At 34.9% G+C, this 21,583-nt stretch overlaps 1 protein-coding gene across 1 annotated transcript in view; it reads left to right on the forward strand.

The window, feature by feature from the left end:
* Positions 1-21,583, forward strand: part of CEP350 (centrosomal protein 350kDa) — a 175,370-nt gene that overhangs the window by 102,426 nt on the left and 51,361 nt on the right. The window contains exons 25-27 of the mRNA XM_006876426.1: positions 3,096-3,242; positions 6,721-6,878; positions 16,077-16,276. Of these exons, the coding sequence (XP_006876488.1) occupies positions 3,096-3,242; positions 6,721-6,878; positions 16,077-16,276 (505 nt within the window). The remainder of the gene's footprint in view (positions 1-3,095; positions 3,243-6,720; positions 6,879-16,076; positions 16,277-21,583) is intronic.

A 21,583-nucleotide genomic window follows, 5' to 3' on the forward strand; every position in this document is an offset into this window, starting at 1 on the left:
CAGACTCAATGGTATTTAACAACAACAACAACAATGCAGTAGCTGTAGCCATGTAGCTTTTGAGTACTAGAAATGCAGCTGGTGCAACTAAGAAGTTGGAATTTTATTTAATTTTTAATTCATTTAAACTTAAATAACTAGTAGCTGCCATATTGAACAGTGAAACTTTAGATCTTTATTTTTCAGAAACTATGTTTGTAAAATTTCAGAATTTTTCCGTTAATGTGGAAAAAATACTTTTTGACCCAGTTGGCTGCCCTGGGAATATTGCCTAATAGAAATCAAAGCACCAGAGTGCAAGGATATATACAAGGGAACTTCTAAAAGTTTGTGGGGAAAATTCACAATTTTTCAATTCTACTTTTTATGAACTTTTGAAAGCCCCTCATATATACTATAGTTTTATCATTTAGAACTTAATTGTTAGAGTGTGCTCTGTGTAACTCGGAAGGTCCTTGAGACCCTTTCACAAGTCAGCTGTTTTAATAATAATAACGGGTTATGAGTTTTCATGAACTACTGCAGAAACAACAATGGGTGAAACTGTGGCCACCGTAATACCAATCAGACCCATGGCTTCGCATTCTACAAGAAATCACTGGATTCTTCTCCGACATACACTTGCAGTTTACATTAAAAAAAAAAAAAGCCAGTTTCACTTAAGAATGCCCTGATTAAGCTGTAAAAATTACTGGTTTTGTTGTGTGTTAACTTTTGAGTACATGTCTTTTTTCTATTCTGTGTGAGGAAAATGCAAAGCCCACAATAAAGCACCTTTGCTGGATACTAGAGTACAATGATTGACTCAAGGAAGAATGTTTGTGTAGTCATTTCAGTTGCAAGCTAAACTAGCCACGTTTATTCATGGAATGCCATGTTTATCAAAAGAATGATTGACAGGGTATGCAATTCAGCTTTGGGTATTTGACAGATGTTTTCTCAAAACTGAATTAAGTATTCAAAGAAAACTGACAATATTTGTTGCCAGTAATGACGTTCAGAATTTCAACCAAATGTCAGAATTTTGAAGACTTTGTATTCATCACTCATTACTTAATTTTTTTTTTTCTCTAGAGATATGAGTGAATGTACTGTTTTGATATTGTAAAGAAGAATTTGTCAGCATTTGGAAGAAGTGCATTAGTCATTGAACTGAAATTTTCAAATGGCCAGTGAATTTTAAATAACAACATATAGAAAGTTCATTGATAATGGTGTCAGAGTCCATATTGTAAATAAACTTTAAGAAACTGTCACCTGTCAAATTGTAGTATCATTTAAAGAAAGAATACCCACAATTATCATGAAAGACTATTAAAATGATCCTCTGTTTTACAAATATTTCTCTGTGTGAGGCCAGATTTTCTGTATATATTTCAACAATATACTACAACAGATTAACTGCAAAAACAAATGTGAACATCTAGCTGCCTTTTGGAGTCCTGGTATGGCACTGTAAGGTAAGCACTGGACTGCAAGGTCATTTTGAACTGCAAGGTTGGAAGTTCAAACCCACCAGCTGCTCCTTGGAAACCCTCTACAGGGCTGCTGTGAGTCAGAACCGACGCAATAGCACTTAACAACAAGAACAGCTTCTTTTTATTAAGCCAGACAATAAAGACATATGCAAACATCTAAATACCACTCTTCTCACTACATTTTTTTTTTTTGAAAATGTAATTATTTTCTTAAAGCAAATAACACCACTGTATGCTTTTGAGAAATAAGCTTCAAAAATGGCAAATGATGTTTTATTATTATTATAAACATAGTTTGACCTTGAGGAATCTCAGGGACCCTCTATGAGTTCAGGAATCACAGTTTTGAGAGCTGCTGCTCCAGAGAAACTCAAACATATGGTCAAAGAAATGACAAATGCAAGCTTGTTCATTATGATGATTGATTGTAATAGTGGAAAGCTGACAACAACCTAAAAACCCATCCTGAAGGAGAATGGATAAATGAAATACCTATCTCTCCAGTGTAATTTTACATGGCAGTTGGAGGAGGTAAATGAAGAGCTATCAAAAGCCATGTCTAGTAATTGAAACAAGAATCAAAAGACATAGATATACTTTTTATAAATTATGTTAAAAGTATACAAACTAAACAATGTTATCTGTCTTTTATAGATATGTATATATATTTGTAGAAAACGTATTGCCGTATAATAATGGTTGCCTGTAAAGATTGGAGATTTCAGTTTTTATGCTTTTCATAAATTAAAGTCTAGGAGAATATAATGTGAGAGTATTTCAAATTGTTAATTTGGGGCTTTGGAAATATAAACACTTATTATTATGCACTTTTTGTATTTTCAGATAGTTTCAAAAAATCTCAAAACACTACAAAAATAAATACTAAACAATGAATTGTTGATGTCTTTATTCTGTTTGCGTCATTGACAAGAAAATGAAACAAATTTGTGCAAAATAAAGTCTCTGCTAAAGTTAAAAAATTGCGAGCAGTGAAATGTATCATCATTTGCCCATTTAATTCACAACAGAAAACATGATAATATCTTGTATAGAGAAAGTGGAGTGCCGTGTAGTTTTAATTGTTTTTAGTGGCATTGCTAGTTGGACAATCCTTTTTTTAAAAGTGTTTAAAAAATGGTTGCAGGTCCATAACATGGTTCATGGTTCTCTTCTACAGAGCCATCTCATAGTATGAAATAATTATAGGTTTCATACTATTTGGGATAGTAAAAAATTATAAGGAGTCTAAGCACTTGGCAATAAAATCGTGGTTACAGTAATTAAGTTACTTGATATGCCATTACTAACAAATAAGTGTAAAGACCAATTAGCACTGTGGAAAGTGAATAAAAAGTATGTTAAGTTCACAAAGGGTTATGAAATCATCTATCTATTCTAATTACGATAATTTAAATTAAGGTATTCTATTAAATATAGGGTGCTGAGGTTATGCATGAGTATTTTTCCTCCTTTAAACTTGTTTTCAAAGTTATTTTCATATACAATATTTTAAAATTTATTTTTAATTTATGTGATGATTAGCCTTTCTTTTAACAATATTGTTTTGGACTCATCTCTTCCATATCTCAGTTCCTTTCCTAATTCTTTAAACCATAGGCAGAAATTAAACGTCTTCAAGAAGCCAATAAGGCAGCTCGGAAGGAAAGACAATTGATTCTTAAACAGCAAGAGGAGATAGAAAGGATCCGACAGACCACTATAAAACTGCAAGAGAAGTTGAAGTCTGCAGGGGAGAATAAATTGGTAAATTACATGGATTTATAATGGCATTTGGGGTTTGTTTTGCCTTATGATGCTTGCTAATTTTTAACGTAGCCTCATATTCTCATAGGAGGGATATGTCCATTCTAACACTATGATGCATTTATAAACTAGGATAAAATTCCAAATACATGTTATTATATGTAGTAAGAGTTATCTTTTTTTGCCTTCCACCAAGTGCTGAAAGGGGAAAATGGTTCCTATTTTTTTCCATTGTAAACTGAATTGGGATAGAGAGCTTTGCTGCTCTTGCGTATCAATCCAAATATATTCATCACAGAAAGACTGTTTTTACTCTTTATTGTTGTTGTTAAGTGCTGTCAAGTTGGTTCCAACCCATAGCGACCCTGTATAGGGTTTCTGAGGAGCAGCTAGTGAGCTTGAACCGCCCAATCTTGCAGTTCAAACGGCTTTGAAGTCTGGTACATTAACCTGCAGTGCCACACCAGGACTCTGTTTTTACTCTTTAGGTAATACTTATTTTGTCTGTACAGTTGTAGTGTAATGATACAATATTTAAAGGAATTATTCAGAGAAAAATAATCTGAAAATAATTTAAAATACTATAAAAATACTTTCCTAAATTTAGAGATGGAAAACCCAGACAATATAGCAATATACTTATATAAATCCCTAATATATATATTGTTTGTTGTTGTTGTTTTGTTAAGTGCTGTCGAGTCCATACCGACTCATAACAACCCTGTATAGGGTTTCCACGGAATGCCTGGTGGATTTGAACTGCCAACCTAGTGGTTAGCATTTAGAAAACTTGCAAACATCGTGCAGAGAGCTTTGTTTTCCTGAGTCATTTGAAAGTAAGTTGCCACCTGTTGCCCAGTCTCCCCCTATACCTGTTGTATTACATATAAACAAGTACTTGTTGTTTTCTTTAGCATAAACACAATATAACCATAAAAAGCAGATAATTGCCATCCATACTACTACTTAATTACACACTCCATTTAAGTTTCCTCAGTTGTCACAATGTTTTTGTTTTTGTTTTCTATAAAAAGATAGAGTCATTTAGTTTCTAAGTTTTTCACTTTTCTGGAAACCTTTAGTAGTCCCTTTGGGAAATTACATGCCAGTTATTTTGTAGATTTTTTTTTTTTTTCAATTTGGGTTTGCCTGTTGTTTCCTCATGATTAGTTTCCAGTTGTGTTATCTTTGGCCGAAATATCTCAATAGTGATGCTGTGTTCTCATTGTTCACTTGAGCAAAGTGGTGTTTTGAAAACTTCACTGTAAAGTTAACTGCTTTCTCCTTTATATTTAATAAGTACTTTGTGTGGATGTATACTGAGATTGTAAATTTCCTCTTCTTCCTTAAACATAAACTTATTCTTTTATTTGTATCAGTGTGGATTTGTGGATTTCTAATTTACTTAGAGTTGCAATCTGTTACTTTCACTACTTATTTTGATTTTCACTTTGTACCAAATTAGACTATTAGTTATCTGTGTCTTTTTGACATGCCATTAATCTTTGAGCACTTCCATGCTTTCTGGAACAAGGTGACTCAGACTCATCTTATATTCTCCTTGCCTCGGCCTTGGAATAAGCCATTTCTCTAAAGAGTCCTAGTTCTTTTTAGTGAGGAAAGTGGTTATGAAACCAAGATATGGTTCTAGGCATGCATGCTCATTGCTACTAAGGTATTACTTACTGCTCCTAGCAATAAATCTAGAAAGTATGAGTGAATAAAATATATATATACAAATATACAAACACAAGGGGGCTCAAAAAGTTTATGGAATTAAAAATTGCCTCATGCATATAAACATGCATGCAGGGGTTTCAGAAAGTTTGTTGAAAAATGCATTATATTTCAATTCTGTTTTTCCAAAAACTTTTTGAATCCCCATCGTGTGTGTCTGTTGTATATACATCCATACATAAAACCAAACCCACTGTGATCTTATTGATTCTAACTCATAGCAACCTTGAATAGGGTTCCCAAGGCTACAAATCTTTACAGGAGCAGAAAGCCTCATCTTTCTTTCGTGTAGCAACTGGTGGATTTGAACCACCAACCTTGTGGTCAGCAGTCCAGTGCTTATTCTAATATCTCAAATTGCAATCCAGCAACACAGGGTTTGTTCTAATATATTCTCTTTAGGAACTCGCTTCTTTGACAGATGCCAGCTAACATTTTCTGTAATACAGGATTTGATCCATCACCCATTTGTTATGTAACCAGTAACCACTGCTACCTCCACCCCCATGCCGATTCCCTCCTCACCTTGCACCAGGCTGTCCCCATATGGACACCCGCTTCATCCCATTTGGCATTGAATTTCCCGTCACCACCTTGCACCTTCTCTGTACCTTCTTTACCTTATGTACTCTGACACCCATGCAAAGAAGTTATCTGTAGGAATGCTGTCCACACTAGGGGCTCATGACTCCTTACACAGGCCACCCTCCTGTGTTAGATGCCCTCTCATCGCACTTATCTGTCCTGCACTGCCCCATCTAATTCCTTGAGTACAAAACTGCTCAGAAAGGTTGTTCTTTTATCTTATTATCTATGAAATAAAAGCAGTCATATCTGTCCTACCCATCTTTTTGAAAATTTAAGAGAATAAATGACTACATGTGGGGAAGACTGACTGGCTTGTTGCTCATCAGAAATGATACGAGGAGACTCCAGCAAGGTTGTGGGAAAATTCCATTATCTTTTAATTCCATTTTTCCATGAACTTTTGAAGCCCCCTCATACATTGATTAAACAAATAGTTCCTATTTTTTTTCATTATAAGCTTTTTAATTTGTGGAAATAATTATTTACCATAAGGATTATCTGTGGAAATAAATTCACTCCCCCCCACTTTAAAGTAAATTTTATGTGTTTTCTTTTTCATGTCTATACATGTTGTTGTTAAGTCAGTTCTCACTCATAGCTACCCTGTATAGATTTCCAGGGCTGTAAATCTTTGTGGTAACAGAAAGTCTCATCTTTCTGCTATGGAACAGCTGATGGGCTTGAACTGCTGACTTTCTGATTAGCAGTCCAGTTCTTATCCTACAGAGCTATGTTTCTGTACATAATTATAGTGTCTATAATTTTGTGTTCCTTTTGTTATTGGTTCAACTTTTAAAAATTAAAGAGGACATTTGGATACTAAATTACTAATGATCAAATTTTTTTCTTATGTCTTTTATTTTTATTTTTAAGTTATACTTTGTGATACTGTTTTGCTGCTTAAGCAATACCTTCTCTGGTATCAAAATGGTTACCTTAAATACTCCAGTGCTAAACAGAGGTTCAGCATTTTGAATATAGCAGCACCTCTGTGGAGAAAATACCTGGTGATCTGCTCCTGTAAAGATTACGGTTTAGAGAACCCTATGGGGCAGTTGTACTTCATCATACTGGGTCACTATTAGTCGGAAACAACAAGATCAGTAACGGTTTCAAATGCTACACAATTATAATACTTGGTTTTTGTTTCTAGGAGTCTCATAGTGATGATAATACCAAGGATAATAAAGCAACTAGTCCTGGTCCAACTGACTTGGAAACCCGTAGTCCTTCTCCTATTTCAATCTCCAGCAGTGAAACTAGCAGTATTATGCAGAAGCTGAAGAAAATGAGAAGCCGCATGGATGAGAAGTAATTCATTTTTATAAATGCCTTCTGTTAAACTTCATTGAAAAAAAAAGCAATAAATCTTATTTTAAAAATGTAGTTCATTATATTAGATTGAGACAATCACTTTTTGAAGATACGGTGCCAATTTGGTAGAATCATTGCATCCATCTTGAAATCAGTTAGCTAGATCTTTTTAATAAAACATTTTTTTCTCATTTTAATTCATGTATCACATGTATCCATGACATCTTCTGTTATAAAAAGTTACTATTAAGTGTGAAAGTTAATTCTGTCGCTGAAATTAAGGAAATGTCTACTGACCAGGGAGAGCAACTAATGGTATGTCCTAAGATTTCATCCTGTGACTCTCAGCAGGTATCCGGCATATTCAAATAGAATGGTGAAATTTTAACCTTGTGAGTAGGTATGAGTTGCTCAGTTGAAACAAGGAGTATTAAAGTTCTCCTGGGATCTTGAAAGTTACAGCAGTCTTTCAACTGCACCCTTTAGTCAGCCATACTTCCATTCTTCTAAAACCTAAGTATTATTTTTGAAAAGACTTTTTTAGAGAAAGCTACTTCTACTTAGATGTAGCTTAGTTGTACATCAGCTTTGAGCACATAAAATGTCATTTATATGATGGTCTACTCTTCTGGGTGTTTGATTAAATATGGTTGTAAACTAACTGCTGGTAGACTATGTAACCTTTGTCTCCATATCTTGTTTGTTGTTAGTATCATCGAGTGGGTTCTACCTCATAGCGATCCTGTATAGGGTTTCTGAAGAGCAGCTGGTGGGTTTGAATCCCTGACCTTGTGGTTAGCAGTCCAGTGCTTATCTTTATGTCACACCAGGACCTGTAATATCTGGTTCCTTTGAAATCCAATATATGTGGAAAAGAGGCCTGTTTAAAAATTTTTGTTGACTTTTTAAAATTTTACATTAGCAATCTGAACCAGAGATCAAGCTTGTTATATCTTGATATCTTTTGACAGTGTACCATGCATCAAATTTAATAATGCTCTATATTAATAATGTAACCTCAAACAAGGACTTGATTAGTTTTTGAATTATTGAATAGTTCTTATTTTGTATAGGTACAGTGTTATACATTAGCATTTCATTGTTAAAAATCCATTTCATAACTCAAAAATACTTAATTTGATTATGAAAATAAGTTTTTAAAAGTAAAAACAAAGTTTAAAGTAAAAATTATAAGGGGTCAAACCAAATACTATTATGTAAATATTCCTTTTTTATGATTTCCACGGGGTAAACTTGTTAAGGCTGAACTATAACTTTCACACTTAATTGTGACTTTTAATAAAAGAAGGGAGAAAATATTACCATAGGTACATATATAATAGGAATTTATTGACATTAGATTAAAGATGCTTTCATTTTTTCTTGATTAAATTTTCCCGTAACCAACATAGATATGCTCTTGTTGCTCCAGGAATCATCTAATTCAAAATTAGAATAAACTCTCTTATAAAAATTTTTAATCACTAATTTGGCATTTAAATATGTTTCCAAATGTCTCTTAACTGTAAATATTGGAGAAAAGACAGCTTCAGGAATAATTTCTTCATTCTTCCTTTGCCCTTCTTTTTCAGTAAGATCTTTAATGCCAAGAATAATATTCTAATAGTTTGACCACATTTGTAGAAGAAACTGTGAATCCCAATCTGTTTGTGAGTTTTGTCAGTTAGTGGGGTGCTTATATCAGATTTTGGTTTGAAGCTTTAAAAATTCTAACAAAATTCAAAGTTGGATTTACTGAATTTATTCCAAGTATTTAAAATTAATTTAACACTATCCAAAATATCGAATGCTTAGGAATTTTGTATTATTGCTTTACCTTTCCTGTCAACAGTAAACCTTTGAGAAGTTTGTCAGAGACTAGACCTTGAAGCAGTCAGTAACTTTATGATTTATTATTTGAATCATTGCATCTGTTTTTTTGGGTAGGAATGGGATATGTGCAATTATGGCAATAATAATAATAACTTTGATGATTGAATGAGGGTGCTAAAATTTGAGGGTGACTTGGAGTAATTTCTAAAATAAGCAGTACTTTAAAAAGGAAATTTATTGTTAGTGAAATAAATTTTGACAAGTAGTATAAAAACTTGTTTTAAAATACTGTTTAGATCACCAGTGCTTTAGAATTTTGTCTCATTGGATGGTGTTGGAGTGTTAACTTAGTAAACAAAGAATGGGTTAACTTTGTAGTCATTTGCAGCAATAAACAGCCTTGAAAACAAAATTGTTTGAGCTTTAGCTGCTTCATGTTCTGTAGATTTGCAGACATTCATTTCTAAGAGATTCTTATTTATTGATATATAACATTTGTAAAAGAGTAATCCTGAAAAGCGTTTTCTGGAGAAAATACTTATTTTATATTATTTTTCATTGTTATTCCTGGAACTCTGATTTTACGACAAGATAATTTTCTAAAGTGATCAAACCGTTGTTGACTACAATGAAACATTGTTTTATATTTTACTGAGACAACATGCCTTTGTTAAAATTTTGTTTGTAATCTCTGACTTTTCTAGATCTCTTCATTGAATTGGCACTTTATTAATAATTTCTATATCTCAGTGTTATTGTTAAGTGCCTTCGAGTCAGTTATTACTCATAGGGACCCTGTATAGGGCTTCTAAGGAGCAAATGACAGGTTTGAACTAATGACTTTGTGGTTTGCTATCCAGTGCCAATCCTACAGTGCCACATCAGAATTCCATTTCTCAGTGTAGTGGGAAGCAAAAACTTAGTAAAAATGAAAATATGGTTATAAAAGACGTGCAGTCTTTTTTTCATGTTATTGGTAAATAAAATCCAAGTCTTGTTCATTTACTGTGAGCGTCATTACTTTAAATATAAGTGAGTTATCTATCATGGTGGAACAGATTTCTAAGGGAAAAAAATGATACAGTAGACTTTTCCTATTATTTTACCAATTCCATTTCAAGGAAATTCTCTATTGAATAAATGAAACCGTGAAAGAATGGTGTTTTCATTTTAAGTGTTGCATTTTGTTGTTTCATTTTTTTATAGTAACTTGCTCTTCCATGGTATTAATTAATGATGTATTTACTCCCTCAGCACTTATATATTGAGAATTGCATAACTGCTGTAGATTCTGAGAGATACAAAGATAAGTCAAACAGAAACCGTGGCCTCAAAGAGTTGATTTATAATCTAGGTGTGGCACTGTTAAATAAGATGGCGGTTTGAACTGCCGACCTTGTAGACTAATGACAAAGTGGGCCGCTCAGACTCACCAGCCCATCTTCAGAAACCCTCTAAGGGGTCGCTATGAGTCAGAACAGACTCAATGGTATTTAACAAAAACAACAACAAAGGTGAAAAAACAAATAACTTTGTCACAGGTTTCTTTAGAACTTTAAGAAAGTTCAGAAGAAAAGAAAGTTTTATTCTTAAGCATATTAAGACAATTTTTACGGATAAGTGTTGAGACTTAAATATAACTCTAACATATGTATTTTTCTAGCATAAGAAAAAACAAAACAAATAGTATCTCTCTGATCAGTGAAGATGAAGAAAGCTTAGAAAACTGAAGCGTACCATCACAAAATATTTTAAATATCCCCTTCCCTCCTCCTAGTTTTCTTCGAAACTGTTAATAGAGCAACATTAACTTTTATTTTTAGTTTTAAATAGTTAAACTGTTAAACAGATAAATATTTTATGATGTTATTCTAAAAATGTGTTATGCGGTCTGGTCAATCTGCTCAGACCATCAGTCAGCTGAATTGGAAAGCTTAAACACTTACAGGGGGAGGCTTTTGAAAATCCATTAAAGAAGGCACCCCAATTGGAATTAGTTTAAATAATTTATTAAATATTATTCTTCAAATTTGAACATAATTTTCTTAGAGACTGTTCTTGTCAAAAGTGTAGTAGCTTAATTAATTCTGATAGTCTATTTCATTTTTATTTTCTGCACTTCCTAGTTCCAAATAATTACATAAGGTTTTATTTACAAATATGTAAATAATTAGACAATTTTAAGTAATACAATAGGCTTTGCCATAGGAAAAAGGTCACTGCATTGTCACTATTTACTTGTTTGATTATTATTAAAGATACCTAAGACTTAAAGGAGTTCTAGTGTGGTGCTGTAGGGTAAACACTGGGATGCTAACCAAAAGGTTGGTGGTTCAAACCCACTAGTACCCTGTATATAGAAAATCTTATACAGGGTATCTGTAAGTTGGAACCGACTTGATGGCACTGGTGTGGTAGGATAAGCACTGGACCTCAAGGTTGGTTTGAATTACAAGGTCAGCAGTTCAAATCTACCAGTCGCTCCTCAGAAACCCTATATAGGATTGCTATGAGTCGAAACCAACTGGACGGCACTAACAAAACAAAAAACAACAAGGACTTTAAAGAATCTATTTTAAAATATAAAGTACTCTGCTCCAGTTTTACGTAAAACAATACATCATTTAAGAATTATAAATCCAGAGAAAATTTTTAAATGATTTAAGGTATCTTTGTATGTTTGGTTTAATATGTCTTTTAGAATGAAAGGATTTTGGAGCTGAGAGTTTCATTTTAAATTTAAATAATTTCTCTTTCAAATTAGAGTATGGTTTTTAAATCTGTTGAAACAATCTGCAATTATAATCACTTAATGGAAAAATGTTGAGATATTAAAAAAGAGTAGGCGGCATTTGAATAGAAAGAGAAAGGATGATAAAATGTTAGGGCTAGAAGGACTCTTAATGAAGTTATCTGGTATAGTCCTTTGTTTTACATGAAGAAATTAAGGCCCACAAAGATACCATAGCTTGCTCCAGATGACACACGTAGCTGAATGGCAAAGCTAGAACTAGAGCCTGCTCTTTGGACTTCAGCTCCAGTATTCTTACCATCGGAAAACACCATGCAGTTGTCCAGTCCTGTCGAGTCAGTCTGACCCATAGTGACTCTGTGGGGTTTCCAAGGAGCAGCCATTGGCTTGAATCACCAGTGCTATGATTAGCAGTCCAGTGCTTATCCTACAGTGCCACATCAGGACTACATAGAACATCATTTGTTGTTAAGGTCAGTTCTGACCTATAATGACCCTGTATAGGGTTTCCAAGGAGCTAGTGGTAGATTTGAACCACTGACCCTGCGATTCCAATCGACCTTGTGGGCTAGTACATTATCCTACAGCGCCACACCAGAACTCTATAGAACACCACTGGGTAAGCCAAAAATTTGAATATACAGTGAAACGTCAAAAAGTGTGGGAAAATGCTTAATGCAATTTCCTCCCAACTTTCTGAAGTCCTGTAGTATAGTCTTCTATAGTAAGGGAGATTTTTTTGAGAATCTCTTGAAGCTTTCAGTTGTCCAGGTAAAGTTAGTTAGTTGCATATTTACTTTGTAATTTTTTTTGGAAACTGCATTGATGACTGTTGTCTTTAATATAAACTGACCTTTCTAAATAAGTGTTTTTTGAAGCTGGAAAAGTGCTAGATGGATGATTACTGGAGTTGTATAGTCACACAGTACAAGCTTAGAGTGTGAACATGTTATTTTAAAAAGGAATTAAAGAGTGCTTTCTGGGAAGATGGCTGTAGAAGGATGTTGATGTTAAGTGCTGTAGGCTTGACCATGACTCATAGCAACCCTAAATAGGATTTCCGAGGAGGAGCTGGTGGGTTTGAACTGCCAACCTTCTGGTTAGCAGCCTGCTGCTTATCTTATAGCACCACACCAGGATAGATAGGTAATATAAAAAGGAACCAAACAGATTTACTGGAGATGAAAAATAAGTAGTGAAATGAAAAAATTCAGAGGAATGACTCAATAGCAGGAAAAAAAATCAGGATAAGAATAAGATATGCAATTGAAATTTTGAGTCTGAAGAGCAAAAAGGAAAAAGGATTAAGAAAGTGGAGCAATACCTAATGGAATTGCAGGACATTGTCAAATAGCATTACACTCCACAGAAACTTCAGAAAGAGAAGAGAATAAAAGGACAGAAAGTATATTTAAAGAAATAAAATGTTGATACTTGAAATTCCAACACCATTTCATGACAAAAATATACAACAAGCTAAGAATAGGAAGGGAAATTCTCAGTCTAATTTTAATTTAAGAATAAAGGGAGATGAAAGACTTGTACACAGTAAAACTGTAAAACATAGCTTAAAGAAATTAAAGACGACCTAAATCATGTCCTGGTATGGCACTGGACTGCTAACCACAAGGTTGGTGGTTCAAACCCACCAGCTACTCCTTGGGAACCCTATTCAGGGTCGCTATGAGTCAAACCTATTTGATGGCATTTAACAACAACAATAATTTTTGTAAATGAAAAATTTCAGTACTTGCTCTAATAGAGAAAATTATTGTTCTCTATACTGAGCAGGAGGAGTCCCGGTGTGGCACTCTTGGTTAATGCGCTGGATTGCAAACTTGATTTGAACCGCAGGGTCGGTGGTTCAAGCTCATCAGTTGCTCCTCGGAAACCCTATACAGGGTCACTGTGGGTCGAAACTGACTCGATAGCACTTAACAACAACAACAACAATATTGAGCAGGAAGAAAATTAAATTGCATATATTATCATTTATTTCATATGTTTCAATATTATTTTACTTTTTGTACTAGGTCGTGCATGCATTTAGCAGTTGCATACTTAAGAGGGTGGGTGATCTTTGTTATGAATACACTTTTTTAAACCTTTTGCCAAGTGCATTTGTTATTTTACATAATATTGTGATGATTGGCATCAAAGTAAGTTTATTGAATATTCACAAAGAATGGCAAGGAAGATTGTGTTACCTTACTGAAATTTGGCAAAATCGTGTTTTCTTGAATTTTGGTGCAGAAAATCAAGGCAATCCAGATATGAATGTGTGTGTGTGTGTGTGTGTTTGTTTAAGTAAAATACTGAGTTACATGTGGGAAAGCAGACATTGCAATAATCTGCTATCTAAAGACACGTCTAGGCAATGTTGGACATACTTTTTAAAATCCAAATGAGTGGCTGGATTTATACCTAGATTTTCTCACTTCTGTGACAGACTGATATTACTCCTTGCCCTTCCAAGGCAATAAATGTTGCTTTGATCTACAGGTTATTGTTGTGTGCATGTGAACAGGAGCATGCTCTGTCAAAGAGAATTAACCTTTTCAGACTACTTGTAGACTTATTTGTCCTTTCACATATATATATATGTGTGAAATATATATTTCACACACATATATATATATGTAATCTGTATACTATTACAAAAGAGAAAAAAATTATATTTCTACTATTAAAGCTTTAATACGTAGAATTTTCTTATCTTTAGCATGATGATTGAGCTGTCCACAGCATGATTTTTTTTCATCAACTACTTATTGGGACTAGCTCACTGTACTCCTAATTATGCATTCTGGTACTATGCAATGAGTACTGTATTTCAGTATGGTTATTTAAATGTACCTTTGTTAAATATGAAGCACGACATCTCCGGTAGGTCTCGTTAACAATATGTTCTATGTTATACACATGAGCAAGATATTTTTACTATAGATTGATTTTTTAATAATTATTATTTCCAAGTTAAACTGTGATAGGAAAATGTAGTACTTTTAAAAATTTCAGGCTTATGATAATGACTTTCTCAGAATTTCCTCTGTATGTAGAGCTGCTGACATGCCAGCTTTGTGGCCATGATTGTTGTACTCCATGTTACGTGTTATGGGAAACTTATTTAACTTCGAAGTGTACTTATTATTTTATGTACATATGAGTAAGTTTATTTGAAAACATCTATGTTGGTTAGTAGTATCTGAGAAGGCATGTTTATTCAGAAATCATTGGTATTATCTATGAAAGTACATGTTTTATATGTCACATAGGATATAACACTTGCTTGAACTGAGTAGCTTATAATGTTATTCAGGAAGCAAATGAAAAGCTCTTCATTCAGATCTTATGCTTTCCCTTTCATTCTTTCTGCCTCTTGATCTCTTGGTTTAAAAATCTTCCTCCTTATTTTGTAGACACTGCTCTCCTGTTCACTACTTCTTCTCTGTCTTTACGTCTCATCACTGGGCCTCTCTCAGTGTCTGTTTTCCCAACCTTCATCCCAAATTCCAGCTGTATATCTACAACCAGTTGGTCAGGTAACTTGCACCTTTTTCAGTGCACTCTTTGATAGAGCATGCTCTGTTCTTTTTGTTTGTTTTGATTTGCTTTTCTTCTTTTTTTTCTCCCCCTTTTTTAACAGCCTGGAGGCTTCTTGTCAAATGTCCCATAGACTTTACTCTTTTGTTTTCACATTAATTTGACATGCTGACTACTCAAGAAGTGGAGTGACAGTTCTTGTGCTTTTTACATGTTTGCTGGATGCGTGAATACATTTTTGTTGATTAACCACCATTATGACCACCAGGAATATTATCAGCTCACCTTTTATTTAACAGTAGCATCTACAGTTGAGAACTTAATAGTGGTTTTTTAGCTATAAGTAACATTTCTTAAATCAGTAACTTCTCCTAACCTTTTGGAGCTAAGACGCGATGGGCCATTTGCCATTTAAATTCAGAGTTACGTTGAAAAATTTGAGATATTTGGTGCATACTCTTGCTCAAGTAAATAGTTAAGTTTGGCTGTATAAGACATCTGATTGTGGTACTCAGTATTGTCTTCAGGAAAAAAAAAAAATCATCTGACATTGTATCTATTAGGCAATGGGAACCAAACCCAATAGACTGAAGCAAAGTCAGAACAAATTTAAAAATTAAAGTCATAAAGTGACACAGATTTTTTTGTTTGTTTGTATTTTTTTGTTTGTTTGTTTGCTTGTTTGTTGTAGGGGGTTTGGGGTTTGGTTTTTGTTGTTGTTTTTGGTCTTTGTTTTCTGGTCTGAACCTTCAGAACAGATTCCTTACATCCTATGTTATTAATAGACGCATCTATGAGAGATGAGTATATGTCATTGCTGTCCAGATATTCTGAAGATTTTGTTTTCCTTTGCTAATCTTTTAAACCATTACAAGTAAAAGACAATTTTTTTTCTGAATAAGTTGCTTCATCAAGTCTTGTGTTATCTCAGACTTGTTTCAGAGAGAGGAGTAGAGTGAATGTTCTGTTTTGCACTGCTTGCTGATAAAGGAATGAGTGGTACAGATCTCAGAGTGATTTCTGCCTGTAGGTGTGTTCTCTCACTATTCTTCATGATGTGGCCACAGGTTTCTGACAAAGCGAGAGCAAAAACTAATGCAACGGCGACAACATGCAGAGGAGCTGCTAGAGTGGAAACGGCGTTTAGATGCAGAGGAAGCAGAGATTCGTCAAATGGAGAAACAAGCTTTGGCTGCCTGGGACAAAGAATTAATAAAACCCAAAACCCCTAAGAAAGAACTGGGCGACCAGAGAACAGAACAGAAAGGTAATAAATACTAACTGCTTAAAATATAAACTAAAACTTGACGTAATGGAAAGGTATAGTTCATTCTTTTTAAAAACATGAATGATTAGCAAGAAAAAGGGCAGAACAATTACATAGGCTTTAGACATTAGAAAGATAAGAGAATATCATGAATGACTTTGCGAGAGTACACTTGAAGACTTAGATGAAATGGATAAATTGCATTATAAATATAACTTTGCCAACAAAGCTTATTCACTAAGAAACAGAGGACTTGCTGGTTCTTTAATCATTAGAGAAGTTGTATTCCAGTAGCTACAGATCTTTATACTCCTTTGGTTTCACCAATACATGAAATGCTCAAGGGGGAAAAAAAATTAGTTTTATAATTACTTATTTTTGCATATAATGGAAAAAAAGAGGAGGCATTCCTCTAGCTGTTTGATTAGACAAACATATAACTCTGATATCAGTGTAGGTTGTGCCCTAAAGATAATCAAGCATATTATCAAGACATGTTGTCAAGAAGGACCCGTCCCTGGAGAAGGACATCATGCTAGGTAAGGTGATGGTCAATGAAAAAGAGGAAGACCCCAACAATGGGCTTAAACATAACAATTATGAGGGTGCCAGTTTTATTTAAGAATGTCCTTGAGTAAAGAATTAAAAATATTAATTTTATTAAATCTTTACCTTTGAATACAAAATTTATTTAATATTTTTGGGTCAATATTTATTGCCAGTGATAAAATTAAGGATTTCAAGTAAAAAATTAGGATTTGGGAAATGTTGCCTACTATACCATAAGCTTAACATCTTCCCAATACTTAAGAGATTTTTCTGATATCATAGGTAGTGATAGTAATGAAAAGTGATCTTGTGTGATGAAATTTTGTCAACATTTGGAAGATAGTATAACTCAGTCTACCAGTATTTTTCATTATGATACAAAATTGTATATGGTTAAATGTTCATTCATAATGCAACGTGTAACTAATGGGTTTAAATATAACAGATTATGAAAATTTCTTTCATTTTGGATTCAGAATCCAAATTTACAACTCACCTTGCTAGTTTTAGTGTAGTGTCAAAAAAGAATACCCACAATTACCTGTAAGGTTCCTTTTCTAACTATATATCTGTGCTAGACTGATTATTAGTTTCTAAGGTTACCATAGCAAGTTACCACAAATTGGATGACTTAAAACAAAAGAAATTTATTTTCTCAAAGTTCTGAAGGCCAGAAGCCTGAAATCAAGGTGTTGATAGAGTTGATTCCTTCTTGGGAGTTTAAGAAGTAGCTGTTCCTATCTTCTAATGATTGCCAGCAATCTTTGGCATTCCTTGGCATTCCTTGGCAGTCAGAATTGTTTAAAGGTGAAATGGAACAGAAAATGTTCTGTGTCACACATAGTAATGATCAATGTTATGATAAAGGGATAAAAAAAAAGGATAAAAACGGGATTAAAAAAAAAGTCTGAAAGCTACTTTGTTTAGCACAAGTGAGTGTTTTTGAAGAATAGAAATTTATGTTCTCACACTTTTGAAGGCTAAAAATCCAAATCAGGGTTTTGGCCATGTCAATTCCTTTCTTTTCTGTTGTCAAGTACCATCAAGTCGATTCCAACTCCTAGTGACCCTGTATAGCGTTTCTGAGGAGCTGCTGGGGAGTTTGAACCACCAACCTTAAAGTTCAAATGACCTTGGAGTCCATTGTTTATCCTATAGTGCCATACCTGGACTCCTTCCTATCTGTAGCCTTATGTATTATTTAGGTTTTTGGCTTATAGACAATTCCTCCATGGTGTGTCTCTTTGTGTGTGTGTCTATGTCTCTGCTGCTCTTTATATACGTTTAAATCTACTTTACACAAGCATTACTTCAGTTATCACATTACATTATATTGCATTGTGGAAGGTGATTACATTATGTTAGATTGCATTATGGAAGAGCATTGCATTAGGTCAGATGCATTATATCCACAAGTATAGGGGTTTAGGATTCATATTCATATTTTGGAGGGACACAGTACAAACCTACCATACCATCCTTTGACTTCCCAAAATCCATTCCTTCCCCAACTTTCATCATGCATCAGACATCACCTTTTTCCCCCAAATCTTAACTCATTCAATATCAGTGCTTAGTCCAAACTCTCATCATCTGAATCATCTACATCAAGTATGGGTGGCACTCTGGTGTGCCCCATCTAGGACAAAATTCCTTCCCAGCTGTGGACATATAAAACCAAGGATACAAGTACTGTGCTTCCAAAGTGCAATGGTGAAATTGACAATGTAGACATTTCTGTTTACAAATGGAAAGAAGGGGTGTGGGTACCAAGCAAGGAAAAAATCCAACAGAACAAAATTTATTAGCTCTGGAGAATTGAAAATAATATTTTGTTCTTTTGGACCATCTGGGCAACTGGTACTATCTCCAGACTGTGTGCATTAATCACAGTGTTTGAACTCTGGGTTAAAGCCCTTTGATTATGGGAATCCAGCCCTGCCTTCCAGGCTCACTTGGACAGTGACCATGCTTCCTCAGCTTTGTATAGCCCCATTTGTTGAACCACTCACCCCTCACCCTCAAGTGACTTTGTTCTCTTGGCCCACATATACAGCATGCCAGTCCTTTCAGTTTTGAGTGGTGATCTCCTTCTCATGGCCCCTCCAAACTGCAGCTGCACCCTTTGGAACTAAGGTGGTAGTGACAACTAGACTCTGAAACTTGAGGTGTTTGTTAACTGTGCTTTTAGTGGGCAGTGACTCACATTTTGAAACCTAGAAATAGACACCCTCATCTTTGCTCCTTCTAACAGTTCTGCAGATCTCCAAAGTGCTCCCCAAAGCAGGATGATACCTACTTCCCTTCTTTTGGAGAATAATAGGTGTCCACAATCAAGTAGAAGTCCTGTGTGGCACTCTGGTTAATGCACCAGACTTCAGAGCCATTCGAACTGCAAGGTTGGTGGTTCAAGCTCATCAGCCACTCCTCGGAAACCCTGTACATTGTCATTATGAATCGGAACCGACTGGCTCCACTGGCCTGGCTCCTGCCTATAAAATGATAGGAGGCATACAACTTTCATTCATTTTATCCTGTCTCTGTCTCTTTCAATGTAAGGTGACAGAATTTTTGCTGTGTTGGTCTATTAGGTATCAGTCACAAACTTAATCTCTTTAAAAAGAATGTGTAGCCATACCATTGGTAAAGTGAAAATTCCAGGACACTTAGCTTTCTTCAGTTCTACAATATAATTTTTCAGATATTTAAGTTCTGGTTTCATACTGAACAATTCATTTTATATAAGAAGCAAGGAAAAACTATGTTGCCCCTTTAAGATCATGCTTAGAAATCTCCTTAACCAAATATCCAAGTTCACCACTTACAAGTTTTACTTTCCACAAAATATTGTAGTACACTTCAGACAAATTCTTTGCCTGTTTATAAAAATGATTGTCCTCTCTTTAGTGTCCAAAAACATGTTCATTTCCTCTGAAAGCCTCACCAAAAGCACATTTAATGTTCACATTTCTAGCTATTCTCCATACTGCTCATTTTATCTGAGCCCACATCAGAATCACCCCTAATTATAATACTGTCAGCAGTCTTTTCAAGGCAGTCTAGGGCCTTACTTTCAAGAAGATCAAAATACTATAACCCTCCCCATTTTTCAATTACATAACCACTTCTACGTTTTATATATGTGTTAGAACAGCACTTTCTTGGTACTTAGTATTGCTATAACACAAATGACACAGTGGGTGGCATTAAAGAACGAAACTTTTTATTTCAAACTTGTGGTGTCTATCAGTCCAAATCAGAGTTTTCAGCATGTTGATACTTCCTTTGTTGGTAGCTTCACATGTTTCTTGGTCCATTGACTTATATAGGTAATTTTCAAATGGCATCTGTCTTCCCCTATATGCATGTGTGTGTATATATGCTGTCGTTTATATAACTCAGAAATGATTAAGTTTAGGAATCACTGTATAGTATGACTGAACTGGTTGATCACGTTACATTAGATTACATTATGGGAGTTGGATGCATTACATTATATCTAAAGGTATAACCCATTGCTGTTGAGTTGATTCTGATTCATAGTGAACCTGTGAGTAGAACTCCATAGGATTTCTGATGCTGTAATCTTCCTTGGTGTGGAGGTTAGACTCACGATTTCATAGGGCATTCCAAATAAGTGGCCTAATAGCCTGTTTGAGTCCTATTACAGGGCTGCCATAGACTGGCAAAAGAACCAATAGATCTGTTTTGGAAGAAGTGCAGTCAGAGTGCTCTTTGGAGGCCAAGATGGCTAAACTTCATCTCTCATATTTTGGACATATTGTCAGGAGGGAACAGTCACTGGAGAAGGATGTCATGATGGGTAAGATGGAGGGTCAAAGAAAAAGAGGAAGACCCCCAACGAGATGGATCAGCCAGGTGGCATCATTGATGGCATCAGGTGTGACAACGGTAGTGAGGTTGGCCCAGGATCGGACATTGTTTCGTTCTGCTGTGGATAGGGTGGCTATGAGTTGGTTCCGACTTAATGGCACCTGACAACAACAACAACAACAGTGCTATAAGATAAGCACTGTACTGCTAACCACAGGTTGGTGGTTCAAACCTGCAAGTTGCTCCACCGAATCCTATACAGGGTTGCTATGAGTCAAAACTGACTAAGAACAACAGTAGCCTGTTTAGTGCTTCTGTTATATTTCCTGGTTTGTTGCATAATCCCTGGGGTCTTATAAAAGCTTGCAAACAGTTATCCAAGGCACAACAATTGGTCTTTATTCACCTGGAGCAATAGTAAGAAGGAGAATTGGGAATTGGAGGAAAGTTTGGAATGTGTGACTGATTGCCTCCTTTGCCATGAGACCAGAAGAACTTGATGGTGCCTGGCTACCATTCCATACAGTCTCCCTCAGTTATCAGTTAGATCCATTCCTAACTATGTCTTTGTCAGGGCTTTGACCCAGTTCTGATAGGTTCAGTTTGGGTGAGTGTCAACAAACAGACCCAAATTTTAGAAACTACTGTGAACCAGAAAAAACAGAATGGGAAAAATTGCACATCAAAGCTTTGCCAGAAACTTAATTACAGTCTTACAGAAGAAAGGCAGTGTATACTGATGGTTTGACCTGCTCAAACTTGGTGGTGTTCCATTCACACATAGCAGCTAATTTGATGGCTTTGAATGTTTATCATTCTCCTGCAGTTCTGCCAATAATCCATTCTCACAAATCAGGCATTTGAAAGGGCTTACACATTTGAGAGCAAAACGTCATTAAGAAGACAAGAAAGAAGGAAAAGATC

This window comes from Chrysochloris asiatica, unplaced genomic scaffold (genome assembly GCF_000296735.1).
Source record: "Chrysochloris asiatica unplaced genomic scaffold, ChrAsi1.0 scaffold00379, whole genome shotgun sequence".
Lineage (NCBI taxonomy): Eukaryota > Metazoa > Chordata > Mammalia > Afrosoricida > Chrysochloridae > Chrysochloris > Chrysochloris asiatica.